At 44.8% G+C, this 19,945-nt stretch overlaps 1 protein-coding gene across 1 annotated transcript in view; it reads left to right on the top strand.

The window, feature by feature from the left end:
• Positions 1-1,101: 1,101 nt before the first annotated feature.
• Positions 1,102-19,945, top strand: part of klf5l (Kruppel like factor 5 like) — a 41,673-nt gene continuing 22,829 nt past the window's right edge. Inside the window, exon 1 of the mRNA XM_056285139.1 lies at positions 1,102-1,216. Coding sequence (XP_056141114.1) covers positions 1,163-1,216 — 54 coding nt within the window. The 5' untranslated portion in view covers positions 1,102-1,162. The remainder of the gene's footprint in view (positions 1,217-19,945) is intronic.

Here is a 19,945-nt window from a genome sequence, read left to right as displayed (position 1 = left end):
CAGTGGAATCGCCTCACAGCAAGCAGGTCCTGGGTTCAAGCCCCAGGGTGGTCGAACCTTGGTGGGGTCATCCCGGGTCGTCCTCTGTGTGGAGTTGGCATGTTCTCCCCCGTGTCTGCGTGGGTTTCCTCCGGGGGCTCCGGTTTCCTCCCACAGTCCAAAGACATGTAGGTCAGGTGAACTGGCCGAACTAACTTGTCCCTAGGTGTGTGGGTGGGTGTGTGTGTGTCGGCCTGTGGTGGCCCGTCCAGGGTGTCTCTCTGCCTGCCGCCCAGTGACTGCTGGGATAGGCTCCAGCACCCCCGGGACCCCGATTGGGATAAGCGGCTTGGATAATGGATGGATGGTAACTTTTTTCCCTGTGTGTGTGTGTGTGTGTGTGTGTGTGTGTGTGTGTGTGTGTGTGTGTGTGTGTGGTTATACGGGTGATATGTTTGGTTTATTCGTGACCTATACAAAATAACGAGAACACTGCATTGATGAATATATATGTTATGACCGGTAATGAGAATCTATTTCTTATTTTAATACACAAAATGTTTGTTGGTCCCTGGGTAAAAAAAAGTCTCTCCACATTTGGTTCATGGCACGAAAAGGTTTGGGAACCCCCCTGCAGCAGTAAAGGTTCACATCATCAAAAGGGTTGAGGAGCGCCACCTCCTTTAATTCAGTCTGCAAAGGCTCATAAATGTAAATAATACAGTAATACAATACCAGGCAGTATGGAGTATGACTGCTGTCTCTCTTCCTCGTTTCGTATCCCAGGAAGCCCCGCCTCCTCCTACAGGTGAGTGGAGTTGGAAGGCCCGCCCTCCGCCCTGATTGGCTGCCGTGTTTGTCAGTCATCTCCCACAGGTAGCAGGTCCGTACTTGAGTCCAGGTGAAACCAATCTGAGCGGCAGAATTCAGAGGAGGGCTTTTGGACTTTATCCACGCAACCTGCTGGCCTCCAGGCTCCGCTCGTAAACAGAAAGGAAGAGAGAGAGAGAAAAAACACACAAAGAAGAAACGCAGTGAAATAAATGCGTCCTGAGCCTGTCTTTATATGACCGACAGACGTCTAAATCAAGTGGCCCACGCACGGGTACCTCTGATGGCAGAGACTATCAGCCCGCCGCACGCGGAGGAGAGGGCGGTGTTCACGCAGCTGAAGCCGGTCCGGATGTCGGCGGAGGGCGCGGAGGAGGCGGCCGTGTTCGAGGACGTGAAACCCGGGGTGAGATTCTCCCGCGACCCGCTGTCAACGGCCGGACTCGGCATTGCGACCCGGGAAGTCCGGCCTGCTCGGGTCTAATGTCACTAGCCGTTACTCCGTTAACACAAAAGAGGAGAGAGAGAGAAAAAAAGAGGCTCCTTTGGTTTTCTGCTAATTGGCTTATGTTGTGTGTAACCCTCGTGCAGCCTCCGTGCTGTTGTCCCACGAGAGGAAAGTCAGACCAGGTGTACGTGGATGGAAACACGCGGATCCGGATCAGATTAACTGAACCAGTAGATGATGGTGCATGGGTGCGGGCTGCAGGTTTGTGTGAGCCACGCAGATCAAGTGCGTTGGGTGAGATGCGTGGAAAGACTCGTGCAGCCTGGCTCGTCTTGCAGGCTGCACGTCATGACGCATCCGTGGCAACTTTTCTCTTCTTCTTTTTCTTTTTTGAAGTCAGCTTTTCAGTTGTGGTATGAAGTTGTCTGTAAACGTGAAACGGCTTTGGGCTTATTATTCTTACTTTTCTATCAATACCAACACGTTTCACAGTACTTGGCTTAATTCTGACTCGCCTATACTATATATGTATCTTTACCTTCGTTTACACGAGTCCTTCTGCTGAGTATGGAGGGTTTTATTGCTCGTAATAACGGATGAAGTGGAAACGCAGCTGTGGGTAAAACGGCTCACCGGCACGTTTGGCTTGACAGCAGCCGCTGCAGGGATCAGCTTGAGGCGTGCGTGGACCAGCAACACGGGCCCGTTGGAATGCGGCCCCGTGTTGCGGGTCCTCGGGGCTTCCCTGGGGCTCCAGAGGGTAAATGCGGAGGGTTTTTTTTCTTCTTCTTCTTCTTGGGTTTTATCAGAGAACGGAAGGGTCCGCACGCCGTCGTGCCCGTCCGCGCTCATAAACGTGTGAGCGCTGCCAAGCCGTGCCGAGAAAGTTTCAGGAAGTGGTTTCCCAGAACAGGAAGTCCCGACCGGGCGGTTGGCTCGTTGTCTGTTGGTCAATCGGGAAAACGTGATAGCTCCTATTATCCCCAGCTATCCACGGAAAGCAGTGAGGAAAACATGTTTTATGACGTCTCCATCAACAACACCCCCACCCCCCCCTTGTTTTACTTTTTGTCACATGAGAACAAAGCAGCCGCGGCGGGAACATGACAGCCACATTAAAGTTGAATGGCGGTGAACGGCGCGCCGGGCCTGTGTGACCGCAGCGCAGCGCAAACAGAAACCGGAGTCCTTCAGATCGCGCTGGTCCTCCGCCAGCTGTTTGGTAAACAGGGACGAGGCTAAATACTGACGGGTGCTGTCCTCCGGCTGACATTCCTCTCATCATAGAAGGCCCCTTATCCTGAATACCACGCGGTTTAACACGTGAGATTCACTGGCTGGCTGCAGGTTCGGGAGAAAGAGTGGTGCAGAGATGCTGGAAATAACCTCTATAAACTACTAATAGGACCCGTTAGTAACGGGTCTGACCCTTTGGCCGAGCGGTTAGTGATGTCGCCTTGTGGTGCAGTACACCCCGTATCGAATCCCGCACCGGGCAAGAAAATAACCGGTTACACTTCTACTGTTCGACTTTAATGTTGGTCATCACACATCAGTTGGTTTGTAACAAGCGGTCAGACTGAACCACAATGCAAACGTTCCGGTTCATCTGGACACAACGTTTATTGAGAGAAACCCTTCATCACTCGTGTTAGTGACCTCTTCAGTCTCTGTTGACTGCAGGTACCCCCACCCTTCACAGCGGCGTAACGACCGAAGACAACGATCACTTTCATATGCAAATTGACGTGGCCATTAACTAGTTTCGATAGCCACGTGTACTATTCACAGAGGCTTGGAGAAGAATAGTTGCAGTCACAGCATTGTAAGATGGTGACAGATGTACTCTTAGCCCTCACCCCCCCCCCCGGTTCAGAGATGGTCGTTCCCTTTTCACATAGATGGCCTCTTTGACTCCCCGTTCAAACCAGTGTTCCTCCCTATCAAGGATCCTCATCCCTAAAGAGTGGCCACTGGCCTGTAGATGGTGTAGACTGTGGAGTTCTGGCCTGTAGATGGTGTAGACTGTGGAGTCCTGGCCTGTAGATGGTGTAGACTGTGTAGTCCTGGCCTGTAGATGGTGTAGACTGTGGAGTCCTGGCCTGTAGATGGTGTAGACTGTGGAGTCCTGGCCTGTAGATGGTGTAGACTGTGGAGTCCTGGCCTGTAGATGGTGTAGACTGTGTAGTCCTGGCCTGTAGATGGTGTAGACTGTGGAGTCCTGGCCTGTAGATGGTGTAGACTGTGTAGTCCTGGCCTGTAGATGGTGTAGACTGTGTAGTCCTGGCCTGTAGATGGTGTAGACTGTGTAGTCCTGGCCTGTAGATGGAGTAGACTGGATACCTGGCCTGATGTGTTAGCTCTCCTGTGTTGTACCATCCTCTTGGCCAGCGTCTGTTTGGTTTCCCCAATAAACAAGTCACGGCAATCCTCCTGGCACTTAACACCGTACACTATATTGCTCTGTTTGTGCCCTGGGACCCGATCCTTGCAGTGAACCAACTTCTGGCACAGCATGTTTTGGGGTTTTAAAGCAATAGAGACGTGGTGGTTGGAAAATATGCGTCTCAACTGTTCTGACACTCTCACCACTGGTTTACACTTAGACAGCTGTTGTCCTTCTCCTGTTGGCTGGTGCACTGTTTTGGCGTCTTCCTGGCTTTGACAAAGCCCAGTTAGGGTAGCCACACTTAACCAGGGCCTGTTTAATGTGGGATTTCTCCCCTTCCCCAGCCGCTGTGTCGGTGGGGACGTTGTCAGCTCGGTGGTACAGCATCCTGATGACTCCTAGTTTGTGCTCCAGTGGATGATGAGAGTCAAACCTTAAGTACTGATCAGTATGTGTTGGTTTACAGTAAACATCAATAATCAAATGTCCCCCATTACCAATTGCAATTTCAGTCTAAGAAGGCAAACCTGTCATTTTTCACATCCTCCCTGGTGAACCTGATGTGGTTTACCACAGAGTTACTGCAGTCAGTGAAATGTGGTACGTCCTGAGATTCAATTTTAACCCAGGTGTCGACCACAAATCTGAACCAATGGCTAGGTGGTGTCCCTGGATAGGACATCAGAGCCCTCTTTTCCACTCCCTCCATATACAAATTGGCCACTACAGGTGAGACTGAGGAACTCATAGCGCCCCCATGCTTCTGCCTATGGTACTTCCCGCTGTATGTGAAGTACGTGGACTGAAGACACAGCTTCAGGAGCAGACACTCTTGGTCATTGCTAAGGGTGGTCCCTGCTTCATCCACAGGTACACACATGAAGAGACGGTACATCTGTCACCATCTTACAATGCTGTGATTGTAAACATTCCCAGATCCTCTGTGAATAATACACATGGCCACGGTAGTTCGTGGTTGCACCCATATTTGCATATGAAACCGATGGCTGGTTTCGGTCGTTGTGCCACTGTGTTGTTTAGAAGGGTGGGGACACCTGCAGTCAGTTGAGACTGAACAGGTCACTTAGATGAGTGACGAAACGTTTCACCGTTGTGTCCAGATGAACTGATTCAACCTTCTGTGATCTTCTTACCTGGTTTATTGAGCATGCATAAAGACTTTATTGTTGTTGTTTGCCCTTCAATAGCTGCAGTATTCTTTCCTGTTTTGCCTTCGTATATATTTTTAAGTGTGCAAAAGTTTGAAGGGAAGCCTTCCAGATCATAAGCACTCGTATGATGGCTGCATCTGGGTTGTGACCGGTTTTTGTTTTAGTCATAGCTGTCAGGACTTTCAGATATTTTGTGCTGGTGTCTCCCCGCCTTCCACCCAGTGACTGCTGGGATAGGCTCCGGCATCCCATGACCCTGAGAGCAGGATACGCGGTTTGGATAATGGCAGGCCTGCAGCTGTGCAAACCTGAATTTTAATGGGAATCTGCAGTCGGCGTTGCGTTGGCATTAACATTGAAAGGGATCCTCAACAGCTCTGTTAGAAATGCCCTTAAAGGCCAAAATATGGTGGTTGGACTAAATAACCTGCAAGTGCACGGTTCCAGTCAGACTCATCCACTCCGTTCGTGTCACGACACGGCGGCCTGGCGGCGTCTGAACAGGGTTTTCTGTTCCGGAGCTGGCGGACAAACCTGTGTCACATGTTGCGTGTCAATGTGACAGAGGTGTTATCCGTCAGCAGTTCCCATTTGTCCTTGTGGAGTTTGGACCTGGAGTTAAAAAGAACCATTTTCCCAATGCAGGGTTCAGTGTCGTGCAAGAGATAAGTGGAAAAAAACCGAGGGCATGACGGAGGCAGTAATCACAGCGTTGGTATGAAGGAGACCCATTACACCTCTTTAGTCTGACATGAGGCTGCATGAAGCTGCACTCACTCACGCATTCCAACAGCTTTATCTAGCTATCGGTCGGTCTGTCTGTCTGTCGTTCTATCTATCTCTTTATCTGTCTATCTATCTATCTATCTATCTATCTATCTATCTATCTATCTATCTATCTATCTATCTATCTATCTATCTGTCTTTATATCTATCTATCTATCTATCTATCTATCTATCTATCTATCTATCTATCTATCTGTCTTTATATCTATCTATCTATCTATCTCTATCTATCTGTCTTTATATCTATCTATCTATCTATCTATCTATCTATCTATCTATCTGTCTTTATATCTATCTATCTATCTATCTATCTATCTATCTATCTATCTCTATCTATCTGTCTTTATATCTATCTATCTGTCTTTATATCTATCTATCTATCTATCTATCTATCTATCTATCTATCTATCTATCTATCTATCTATCTATCTATCTATCTATCTGTCTTTATATCTATCTATCTATCTTCATGTAACTTTCTCATCTCCACCTTGCTCTTTCCTTCTTCCATTCTTTCTCGTTGTTTCTCTATAGAGCTGAAGCGTTCAGCCCCAGCTAGCCCGGTTGACTTCTTTTCGGCTGGTGGAGGTCTGCTTGCCTTGCTCCTCCGTCTGTGATGATTTCTTTTGTGTTGCTGAGAGCAGCGTCCCCCCCCCCCTCCTCCTTCTTATAAAGGCTGTTTAACCACGCTGCCTCGTGACAGCAGTAATGCTGCCCTACCTGTCTGAGCAGAGCTGTGTGTGTGTGTGTGTGTGTGTGTGTGTTATTAGAGCCTGGAGGGGAACAGAGGTGAAAGGATGACTGACAGGTGAGGTCCTTTCACCTCTCAGTGGCATCCACCTAGAAAATCAAAAACTTTAAAGATTTTTTTGGTTTTCTGGTGTGTGTCTGGTCTTTTGTATGTCTATATTTGTGGGATTACAAGTGTCCAAAAATGTATAGGGATGTGGGGTTTTTTTTGGGGGGGGGGGTTGCCCCTTTTTCTCCCTAGTCGTATCCGGCCAATTACCCCACTCTTCCGAGCTGTCCCGGTCGCTGCTCCACCCCCCTCTGCTGATCCGGGGAGGGCTGCAGACTACCACATGCCTCCTCCCATACATGTGGAGTCACCAGCCGCTTCTTTTCACCTGACAGTGAGGAGTTTCACCAGGGGAACGTAGCGCGTGGGAGGATCACGCCATTCCCCCCACCTCCCCCTCCCGAACAGGCGCCCCGACTGACCAGAGGAGGCGCTAGTGCAGCGACCAGGACACATACCCACATCCGGCTTCCCACCCGCAGACACGGCCACCTGTGTCTGTAGGGACGCCCGACCAAGCCGGAGGTAACATGGGGATTCGAACCGGCGATCCCCATGTTGATAGGCACCGGAATAGACCACCACGCCACCTGGAGAGCCCCCCCCCTTCATGATTTTTTTTAACCACACATACATAAGTTGGAATGCGTGATCATGAGTGACGTGAGGAGGAAGGAATTAGTGAAATGTTTTGCTGTCACAATAAAGGCGTTAAACTGTATTATGGCAAGTGGAAAAGTGAGCCGGGAGCCAAATGGACTGTTCTCAATAGCACGTTGAGCTTTTCCACGCCGTGAACACGGAGAGAATCCCACTAAAGCCTCTGTAACCTGTAGAGAAACACACCACAGAGTTGAGCCAATGGGAATAAAGCCGGCGTAATAGATGTCCACCAATGGAAGTGCGACACACGCAGACCCGCCGTCTATCCGGCGCCACATGGCTTCTGCACTCAGCCCCACATGTACCTGTGCACTGACAGCAGAATAAGTAACTTATATGAAACCTATTTCCAGATTCTTCTATGGTTTTATCATCGCTGTTCTTCCTGTGAGACTGAAAGAAACACGAAAGACGGCAGGGAAAGTTACAGAATAACTTGACGGGGCGAGGGACCGACTGTCGCCAGTTTGGCCCGATAATTCTTGAAGATCAATACTCGGGTAGAGTACTTCCTGACATGGCATTGCTCCGCTCCCCGCAGTGTCCTGTGGCATGTCTGTCGCTCGGCGTAAGCGGTCCGTATGGTGAGACTGGAGAGCCGCATGCCTGCAGGACCTCTCCGTCAGAACCGGTCTCTGCTAGGAAGCCCTTATTCAGTCTTGCACCAAATCTATTTAGTTTTGCCTCTGGGGAGGAAAATAGTAGAAGGTTAACTCTTGTAAACTTACGTAAGCACTTTTTTTTTTGGGGTGGTGGAGTTTAACTGCCCTTTTCAAAGTAACATTAGTTGGTCAGGTCAGTTGATTGAATGCAAAGAAGGAAATGTGGTCAAATTCATGTTTTTATGAATATGATTTTTTTTTTAAAGGGCCAGTTGGTAATTTTTTTACCATATCAATTTGAGTTATATTCACATGAATCATTGAAAGGTTTGCCTTATCAGTGGAAAATTAACATTCTGTGTCTTTCTCAGCGGATGGCGATTGAAAACAAGGCCTGATCTGTGATTTATTTGACCACGTGGAATGGAGGTGTGTTTACAGCCACAACTGAAGAGTTTTGAGATGTAGATTTAGAAAATAATAGAAGCATTTTGTCTTTCTCAACCAACTCTAATAGAAAATATGGGTCTGTTTCACTCCAATCTTTACAGCCATTAGTGATGTGAACACACCTTCTACAGCATCAAAACATTAGGAACTCCGATTTAGTGTTAGTCCTTGTAGTAAGAGACCTGTCAATCAACCTGGGAGTGACAGCAGCTTCCTGTCCCGTGGTGTGTGGTTTGGTAGTGGGGCGACCCTTTGGTTTATATTTTCGATAACAGATTGTGCCTTTTAAAGAAAGACAAGTTAAATCTTTTCTAATATTATGATGGATTTTATTTTTTCTTTAACGTATTCATCTATTTGACATACCAATCAATCAGTAGCAGTCAAACCTGGTGGAGCTGGCCAGTTGGTGGAGCTGGTCTGGAAGGTAGCGGACCTTCACTTTGTATTGGACGTGAGCCACATGTGATAATGAAGCTTGCTTTGAGTGGCTCCTAGCCGTCGTGTCCCAGGGCGGTGGCGGTAGTCCACCGGGCTGAAGTGTAAACCATTTCCTGCTGATGTCATTCATTCTGCTAACCAGCAGCACAGCAGTCCCCCATTAGCAACGAGCTCAACTTGTCTGCCTGTAAATCCACTAAAAATATCATTCCTCATACTCTTCCATGAGAAAGAATTTGGTCCAATTATTCTGTCAGTGAAAAGTAGGACCAAAGAGGCAAAAAACCTCCCATTACAAGTGCAAGGATTATATTTTGGGGCATGCTATCCTTGTATATGTATACTTATTCATTATTTCAAACTGTGGGACAGATGATGAGGTGTTAAAAGAAGAAAGTATGGCTGGCTCTGTTCCCTGTTCGTGAGGTCCTTTTTAGATGCTGGAGGACACTGCCGAGGCATGTTGGTGGGTCGCCAGCGGCCTGATATGGTTCTGGGTATGACTAAACATTTGACTGGTGTGATGGCGCTGAGGTTGATTTGCATCCGGCCAAGTGTCGAGTCAACAGCCGATGCACAGTGATTCTGAAAGGCAAATGAGTGTTTGGAGGAAAAGAAATTGTTGACTGTGTGGGGTGGTGAGCTGAGCGAGACGCTTTCATTTCTACAGTGTAGTAGTCTAAACTGGAGAAGCGCTCATATTTACAGAATATTAGCCTGAGAAACGCACAATGGGCTAACTGTGGAGCAGTCTCCATTGGCCTTGGTTGATGAATGAACTGCAATTAATAAAGACAGCCAACCTGGGCCGGTGCTGTGGATATGTAGTTGCGTGTGTGTGAACGGTGTCCTTTGTGTTGGTGCACGAGTCCTGGTTGTATTTGTGTTTTGTGGAATGGCTGGTTTGTCTTTGCTGGAAGTGAGCAGTGAGATGGAAACAGACCTAATTAATCTCATCATCCCGATACTTCTGTACTCACTGGGTTCATTTGCTAACACAGGATATCTGATGCCACACGTTTACTGGCAGATATGTTTCACCACTCATCTAAGTGACCTCTGAACTGACTGCAGGTATCCCCACCCTCATAAACAATACAGTGGCATAACGACCGAACCAACGACCAGGTTCATATACAAATATGGGCGTGACCATTAACTAGAGTTTCAATAGCCATGTGTACTATTCACAGAGAATTTGGGAATGTTTGTAATCACAGCATTGTAAGATGGTGACAGATGTACTCTTAGCCCCCCCCCCCCCGACTTGGATGGTCGTTGTCCTCTTCACATAGATGGTCTCTTTGACACCCAGTTCAAACCAGCGCTCCTCCCTATCACTGATGAGCACATCCTCATCCCTGAAAGAGTGGCCACTGGCCTGTAGATGGTGTAGACTGTGGAGTCCTGGCCTGACATGTTAGCTCTCCTGTGTTGTGCCATCATCTTGGCCAGTGTCCCTTTGGTTTCCCCGACGTACAAGTCACAGCAATCCTCCTGGCACTTAACAGCGTACGCTATATTGCTCTGTTTGTGCCGAGGAACCCGATCCTTGATTTGGACCAACTGCTGGTGCAGCGTGTTTTGGGGTTGCTTTCAAAACACAAAAACAAACAAATGCCCTGTGAAGAGGGAACGACCATCCCTGAACCCAAGGGGGGGCCTAAGAGTACATCACAATCTTACAATGCTGTGATTGTAAACATTACCAAATCTTCTGTGAATAGTACACATGACAATTGAAACTCTAGTTAATGGTCACACCCATATTTGCATATGAAACTGATCGTTGGTTTCGGCCCTTATGCCACTGTGGGGGATATCTGCAGTCAGCTGAGCCTGAAGAGGTCCCTTAGATGAGTGATGAAACGTTTCTTTCAGTAAACGTATCCAGATGAACTGATTCAACTTTGTGTGATTTGATGCTACAGTTGAGGTAGGTGGTGGTTTGTTGGGATCTAGTCTGTCAGTTCTCACAGCGTTGGGTGCGCAGCGTACCTAATGGACCAGTGTCATCCACACGGTGCCTTAAACCTGATCCAACACCTCCCACCCCCAGTGTCAGAATGAACCCTGAGCTGGATGTGTTTTCCAGTTCTTCCTCCCTGGCTGCACTGAGATGAATCTACATGGACGTCTTACACCCTCATTTAACTTGACTGTTTTAGTGGGAAGAGGTCCCGCATTTCATATTACAGCATGTGAGTTTCTTATGTCTGTAATTTTCTGCAAAGTGGAAACCAAAGGGTAAATCTTGTCTCAGCAGTCCAGCAGATGTTGAGACACTTGGTAAAATTAAGTTTGTATCTTAACTTAAATAATGACATTCTGCTGTTTAAGCAGTCTCGTCTTTATCGTGTCAGGATGGTGGCGATAGACAAGGTACAGGGTAGAGAGAAACTCTGGTCCAGTATTCATCCATCTGGTTGGACCATGTGGTTGACCTAAAATGTAAAAAAAAAAAATATGAAGACTCTCCTGGCCTCTTCCTCATCCTTCAAGAGGATATACACTACCGTTCAAAAGTTTGGGATCACCCAAACAATTTTGTGTTTTCCATGAAAAGTCACACTTATTCACCACCATATGTTGTGAAATGAATAGAAAATAGAGTCAAGACATTGACAAGGTTAGAAATAATGATTTGTATTTGAAATAAGATTTTTTTTACATCAAACTTTGCTTTCGTCAAAGAATCCTCCATTTGCAGCAATTACAGCATTGCAGACCTTTGGCATTCTAGCTGTTAATTTGTTGAGGTAATCTGGAGAAATTGCACCCCACACTTCCAGAAGCAGCTCCCACAAGTTGGATTGGTTGGATGGGCACTTCTTTGAGCAGATTGAGTTTCTGGAGCATCACATTTGTGGGGTCAATTAAACGCTCAAAATGGCCAGAAAAAGAGAACTTTCATCTGAAACTCGACAGTCTATTCTTGTTCTTAGAAATGAAGGCTATTCCATGCGAGAAATTGCTAAGAAATTGAAGATTTCCTACACCGGTGTGTACTACTCCCTTCAGAGGACAGCACAAACAGGCTCTAACAGGTACTATTTAATGAAGATGCCAGTTGGGGACCTGTGAGGCGTCTGTTTCTCAAACTAGAGACTCTAATGTACTTATCTTCTTGCTCAGTTGTGCAACGCGGCCTCCCACTTCTTTTTCTACTCTGGTTAGAGCCTGTTTGTGCTGTCCTCTGAAGGGAGTAGTACACACCGGTGTAGGAAATCTTCAATTTCTTAGCAATTTCTCGCATGGAATAGCCTTCATTTCTAAGAACAAGAATAGACTGTCGAGTTTCAGATGAAAGTTCTCTTTTTCTGGCCATTTTGAGCGTTTAATTGACCCCACAAATGTGATGCTCCAGAAACTCAATCTGCTCAAAGAAGTGCCCATCCAACCAATCCAACTTGTGGGAGCTGCTTCTGGAAGCGTGGGGTGCAATTTCTCCAGATTACCTCAACAAATTAACAGCTAGAATGCCAAAGGTCTGCAATGCTGTAATTGCTGCAAATGGAGGATTCTTTGACGAAAGCAAAGTTTGATGTAAAAAAAATCTTATTTCAAATACAAATCATTATTTCTAACCTCGTCAATGTCTTGACTCTATTTTCTATTCATTTCACAACATATGGTGGTGAATAAGTGTGACTTTTCATGGAAAACACAAAATTGTTTGGGTGATCCCAAACTTTTGAACGGTAGTGTATATAATAGTTTGGCTTTCCTGAAGCAAATCACAACTGGTGATGAATCGCAGTGACATCCCCCATTTCTGCATTCAGAAACACAGTATTACTCCGCTGACAGACTGCATTAAAAGCAGCACTGTCAGCTCCTCTGACACCGGTAAAATAGTGCTGATTTTTAATGCCGAAATAATGCCTCATTTCCACAAAGGTATAGCAGCAGCAGTGAGACATCGTCCTACATGCTGCATGCTGTTATGTCTGCTTGGTTTGTTATGAGTCTGCCTGATGAAGTCATCCACCTGAACACACTCGTCACTGCAGAGTCAGCCATACTCAGAATCATGCATCTCTGAATTAGATAAGACAGGAAGGTATCATAGCGGTCTATTCCAGTGCCTACCAACACAGGGATCGCCGGTTCAAATCCCCCTGTTACCTCCGGCTTGGTCGGGCATCCCTACAGTCACAATTAGCCGTTGTCCGCGGGTGATAAGCCGGATGTGGGTGTGTGTCCTGGTCAATGCACTAGCGCCTCCTCTGGTCAGTCGGGGCGCCTGTTTGGAGGAGAGTGGGAACTGGGGCGAATAGCGTGATCCTTCCACGCGCTACATCCCCCTGGTGAAACTCCTCACTGTCAGGTGAAAAGAAGCAGCTGGCGGCCCCTACCTGTAGCCCTCCCCGGGTCGGCAGAGGGGGTGGAGTAGCGACCAGGACGGCTCGGAAGAGTGGGGTAATTGGCCAGAAACAGGTGGGGGGGGGGGAATAGTGCTGATTTTTAGTGCTGAAATAATGCCTCATATCCACAAATGCATAGCAGCAGCAGTGAGACATCCTACATGCATGCTATGTCATGTCTGTTTGGTTTGTTCCGGGTCTGCCTGATGAAATCATCCAGCTTAGCCTCCATTTAAACCTGAATACGCTCGTCACTGCAGAGTCACACATAATCGGCCACTTACTAGTGCATCTGCAGTTTGTTCAACAGGTTTTTTATGGGTTTTTCTACCCCATATTCAGCAGCATCCGACACTACTGAAAGATTGTCTGCACCTGCTTACCTGAAAACCCAGACATGTACAAGGACAGTTTCAGTACCAAAACAGTAAATTTCCATCATTTAAAGAAAAAAATACCCATCATATTAAGACAAGAATTACATTTCTCTAAACTAGAGAAGACAGGAATGCAAATTTATCTAAAAAGTGAGTCATTTTGTGTCACTGTCACATTATTTTTTTTCCGTATTCTGTCTCATTTCTTTGTCCTATTTTAGCTTTCAGTCTTTAATGTAAGGTATCTGATGAATACACTTGGGATGAGTGCAGTTTATTCATTTTATCACAAGAAAAAAAAATCATTCAGTAATGATAAACAGCGAGGCAGTCCAGGACCAGACTTTGGTTGCAGCTTCTGGTTCTCATCACCGGAGAAGGAAATGCTAAACAGGGTGGGTTTGGCTGACAGGCAGGATGAGAGAGAAGATAACGTCCAGGCCAGCTCATGAGCCACATTTGAACCGGCAAACATTTTACGTTCATGTTTTTAAGCCTAGCTGATTGATGCAACTCACGAAGCCCCAGCGAAATGGTTTTTTGTTGTACCACAACGCTGAGAGAGAGCCTGGGCACGCCAACACTGCCACAATTCAGGATTTGATTTCTGCTTGATCCGTCCGTGATCACAAGGACTCGTGTCATGGAGGCAAAGTCAAATTGTGTAACTTTGACAGAACAATATGGGGCCGTTGTCTTGAGTTTGTAACTGGAAGTAAATCTAGTGCTGACTGCACATTTCTGACCAGGTATCTAACGTTACATATTATTTACATCACATCCTGACTTGACGCTTAACATTGCTTTGTAAATTAGATGATTTTGCAGCAGTTCAACAGAGCTAATGTTAGCTAAAATCATGATTCAGACAAGCTAACTGAAAAGCAAGCTGACACCTCAGAAACACTTAAAAACGTTTATCTAAAGATGGATTTTTCTGAGCAGGTTGAAGGCGACAGAGAACGTCTTACTTACATCTCTGTCAATGGAGTTTCTGTGAAATCCTACCTGAATGAAACCACATGGATGATACTAAGTGACAGAATACGAGGTGGAGACTAAGAGAGAATAGAATCACAATCAGGATACTTTATTCATCCCCGAGGGGAAATTAGGTTCTATTACATAGTGAAGAATACATACGCTATTACATACATATTAATAGTGGTGGGGGGGGGGCAGATTCAAATATACTGTATTTTGACAGCTTTCTCACCAATGGGGATTATATTATTAAGCAATCTGTTACATCTTACAACCCCTAATCAGAAAAAGTTGGGGCGGTATGTTAAATTAAAATTGAAAACAGTGATTTGTAAATGATCTTTGACCAGTATTGCATTGAAAACAATGCTTTACCTCATGGATTTTATAGTTCTTCAAAATAAACACTTGTTTCCATTTTGATTCTTGCAGCATATTAAAAAAAAAGAAAGAAGCTGAGACCGTAAATCATTTACCACTTTTGTGGTGTTGCCATTCCTTTTCACAACACTTAAAAGACTTTTAGGGACTGAACATATCAAGTGATGAAACATTTCAGGTGTCATTGTGTCCCATTCTACCTGCAAACAAGTCTTAAGGTGGGCAAAACAGTACGGAGTCTTCGTCTTCTCATTTTGCATTTCAAAATGCATCACACATTCTGAACCGGGGACCGGTCAGGACTGCAGGCAGGCCAGTCAGCATCCTCTTCTTCTGCAGCCATGCCTTTGTAATGTGTGCACAATGTGCATTGTCTTGTTGAAATATGCATGGGCGTCCCTGGAAAAGATGTCGTCTTGAAGGCAGCATATGTTGCTCCAAAACCTCTACTGACTTCTCAGCATTAATAGTGCCATCACAGAAATTACCTTTGCCAAGGGCACTGACACAACCCCATAAACCATGACAGACCTTGGCTTTTGGACTTGTAGCTGGTAACAGTCTGGATGGTCCTTTTCTTCTTTGGTCCAGAGCACATGGCGTGCATTTCTTCCAAAAAAAGACCTGAAACACTGCCTCATCTGACCACTATACATGTTTCCACTGTGTGATGGTCCATCCCAGATGCCTCCGAGCCCAGACAAATCAACGATGCTTCTGGACACGGTTAACATAAGGCTGCCTTTTGGCTCAGTAACATTTTAACTGGCATTTGTGGATGTAACTACACATTTTAGTGCTTGACAAAGGTTTGCCAAAGCAATCGTGAGTCCATGTGGTTATATGGCTTATAGATGAATGACAGTTCTTGATGCAGTGCCGTCTGAGGGATCGGAGAGCGTGGTTATTCAGCTTAGGCTTGCACCCTTTATGCACCGAAATTCCTCCAGATTCCTTGAATTTTTTTTTATTGTTATGTAGCGTAGAGGGTGAAATATCCAAATCTCTTCCTATCTTTCCTTGAGGAATTTTGTTTTTAAACATTTCAGTAATTTTCTGACGGATTTGTTGGCAAACTAGCGATCCTCAGCCCAGTTGGGTTTTTACAACCGCACATATTTTTAGATGAACTCAAAATGTGTTTGGAGGTGTCACAGCCCCCAAATGTCCTGCTGTACATGAGGCAAAATGTCCATTTGTCAGCAGCCGGGTTCATGAGGTGCTTTGCATCTGAAAAGCATTTTCCACTCGGTGGAAGATTTTAAGGTGGTTCCTCTGCTGGAGATGTGTGGATGGCCACCATCACCCTCCTCCCACCCTTCTCATACGAGTTTAGTGTCCGTGGAAGCCAAAACAATTCCTCTTATCTCTGTCAGCAACGATAAAACATCATTATGGTCTCAAAGGTTTGGTCTTTCTGGAGGTCTGTTGACGCTGTGATGATATGTGTTCTGTTGAATCACCATGAATGAATATGTGTGTGTGTGTGTGTGTGTGGGGGGGGGTCAGGGTTTTTTTTTCTTTTTATTTCTTTGGCATTTGACAAGAGAATGTGCTTGACTCTATTCTAGGGCAGAAGTACTAGAAGTTTTTGTTTTAAGCTTCTCCACCATGACAAGGTGGCGATCCAGGAGAAGATTTTAGCCGCGTCTCAGCCCTACAGAGGCTGTTTACACTGGCTAGTGATGGAGGGCGCTCACAAATCAGGGGTTGATGGAAGCGATAGAAAGTGGTGGATCTTATTCGCGTAAGCCATCTTTGTTCCTTCCATCTAATCACAACAGGTCGATGTAATGCGCTACTTGGTAGAGCAGAAAACGAGCAGCGCTGGTGGTACTTGAGGACCTGACTGAGGACCACTGACTCGGGGCCCAAGTCTAAATGCATAGTTTAGTTAGAATTCAGAATCGATTTTTCTCCTCCACCTAGTTTTGGTTGTCAAGGTCAAGCAACAAGACAAGTGGAAAAGGTTAAGCTAACCTTTTGTAAGGAGGCCTGTTCTGCGGGCCGGAAGTGTGGAAACCCCCGCCGCGGCCCATAACCCCAAGCGAGGCTGATAAGAGACTTGTTTTGTCATCGGACCCAGAGATTCATAGCTGAGCAATCGTTCGTGTTTCTCCAATTATTAACTGACTTAAGTCTTTGCCCAGGTTTATTGTGCTTGCAGGTGATGTTGAAACTGGGTGAGCTGGTGTAGGGGCCAAGTTTACCTCTGATCGCATTTGTTGATATGGAAAATATTATGGTAACCATAGGGAGCTTTACACTGGATTATTAAACATGCCACTTTTAATAATTCAACTGAGGTTCGTCACATATGATAAGTGTATATAAGTATAATATCAAACCAAAACTACTTTATAAATAACACTTGTTCAAATATTTCACACCTCATTTTGTGAGAAACTTTAGGGAAGTTATTCTCAATATTAATTTAGACAGCAAAACTGTGTATCAAGATATGACGATATCCACATTTTATCCCCATACAATAACATTAAAGATGATAAATTGTAATATGGAATTATTAAATTGGTGTTTGAGTTTAAACCCCAATCCATGAGGTCAGAGCAGTTCATCCATGGGGGGGGGGGGTCATGGAGGGTGTTGGCAGAGCATCCATGCCAGCAGGGTATGAGGTCAAGGGCGTTGGTGCCACACAGGGGCCATTTGTTGCCCCTGTTCAGATAACGGCGGCGCTGGCATACAGGATCCGTCCACAGGAATCAGCGCAGCTATTTTCTTCTTCTTCTCTCTGTAAACGCTCATGTCTTCCTTTTCACCGCCCACTCAGATTGCACCGATGGCAGAGGGTGGTGTTGGTTCGCCGCTGATGAACGGTTTGCCATGGCACGTCGTCAACATTCATTCACCCTGTGGGCCCATGCCAACACACACACACACACACACAAACACCTGCACAGAGAAGCATTTACACACTCTCATACATGCACGCACACGCACAAAATATACAAACGAACACAATTATGGGCACAAAGATGAGAGATGAGAGCACACAAATGCGTTTTCGCTCTCTCTCTCTCTCTCTCTCTCTCTCTCTCTCTCTCTCTCTCTCTCTCTCTCTCTCTCTCTCTCTCTCTCTCTCTCTCTCTCTCTCTCTCTCTCTCTCTCTCTCATGCTTTCACTCAAACACACACACAAGGAGTTGACCTCATTGGCTGAATTGCCCATAAAGTTTCGGTCCTTTGAGGGTTTTGTGTATGAAAACATATCAGTGCGTTGCTAAGGGGTGGTGTGTGTGTGTGTGTGTGTGTGCGCGCACATGCAGGGGGTGGGGGGTGTTTAGAAGGATTGGGAAACATCACTATCCATCCAGTGTTGACATTGCAGGCACTTGACATAGCGTTGAAATGACACACACACACACACACACACACACACACACACACGCCCTCCTCTGTATGGAGTCGGCCATTGTGCGAGTCTGGAGGGGCACCAGGAATAAATCGGCACCTCGCTGCATCATTTGTCCAACATTAATTGGCTCCGAGGCTCGCCGTTTGCTCTGTGATGAATTTTTTTCCTCACATTTTTTTGAATTTGCGTTTTTGTACACGCACAATTCTTCCTGATTCTTAAAAGCGATAAATGTTTTCAATTTTCCACAAACAATAAATTTGACCCGCTCACATGGCACACAGAGCACCTAACACCACCACGTCGGGGGGGGGGGGTATGGTTATCTACAAGGCATTTAGATAGGACCTCACTCAAACTTGTTAGAAGTACACCGTGTGGACCGGGGAAGGGTTGTTTCTGTTGTCAGGACTCAGGAACACTGTGTGTCATTTCATTTCATGCACTTGAGCACACGAAATGAAATGACATATCGTTGCCCACAACAGTAAATAAATAAATAAATAGACTGCATTTAAAATATCCAAAAACTACAAGAACTTCAAGAACACACACACGTACTAACACATATATCTAAACTAACACATATATCCAAACTAACACATATATCTTAACTAACACATATATCCAAGCTAACACATATATCCAAGCTAACACATATATCCAAGCTAACACATATATCCAAACTAACACATATATCCAAGCTAACACATATATCTAAACTAACACATATATCCAAGCTAACACATATATCTTAACTAACACGTATATCCAAACTAACGCGTATATCCAAACTAACATATATCTTAACTAACACATATCTCTTAACTAACACATATATCCAAACTAACACATATATCCAAACTAACACATATATCCAAACTAACACATATATCCAAACTAACACATATATCCAAACTAACACATATATCTTAACAAAACATATATCCAAACTAACACATATATCCAAACTAACACATATATCCAAACTAACACATATATCTTAACAACACATATATCCAAACTAACACATATATCCAAGCTAACACATATATCCAAGCTAACACATATATCCAAACTAACACATATATCCAAACTAACACATATATCCAAACTAACACATATATCCAAACTAACACATATATCTTAACAACACATATATCTTAACAACACATATATCTTAACAACACATATATCCAAACTAACACATATATCCAAACTAACACATATATCCAAACTAACACATATATCTTAACAACACATATATCCAAACTAACACATATATCCAAGCTAACACATATATCCAAACTAACACATATATCTTAACAACACATATATCCAAACTAACACATATATCTTAACTAACACATATATCCAAACTAACACATATATCCAAACTAACACATATATCCAAACTAACACATATATCCAAACTAACACATATATCCAAGCTAACACATATATCCAAACTAACACATATATCCAAGCTAACACATATATCCAAACTAACACATATATCCAAGCTAACACATATATCCTAACTAACACATACATCTTAACTAACACATATATCCAAACTAACACATATATCCAAACTAACACATATATCCAAACTAACACATATATCTTAACTAACACATATATCCAAACTAACACATATATCCAAACTAACACATATATCCAAGCTAACACATATATCCAAGCTAACACATATATCCAAACTAGCACATATATCCAAGCTAACACATATATCCAAGCTAACACATATATCCTAACTAACACATATATCCAAACTAACACATACTATATCCAAGCTAACACATAATATCCAAGCTAACACATATATCCTAACTAACACATATATCTTAACTAACACATATATCCAAACTAACACATAT

Source organism: Lampris incognitus, chromosome 8 (genome assembly GCF_029633865.1).
Source record: "Lampris incognitus isolate fLamInc1 chromosome 8, fLamInc1.hap2, whole genome shotgun sequence".
NCBI lineage: Eukaryota > Metazoa > Chordata > Actinopteri > Lampriformes > Lampridae > Lampris > Lampris incognitus.
This window is presented reverse-complemented; position numbering and strand designations above follow the sequence as displayed.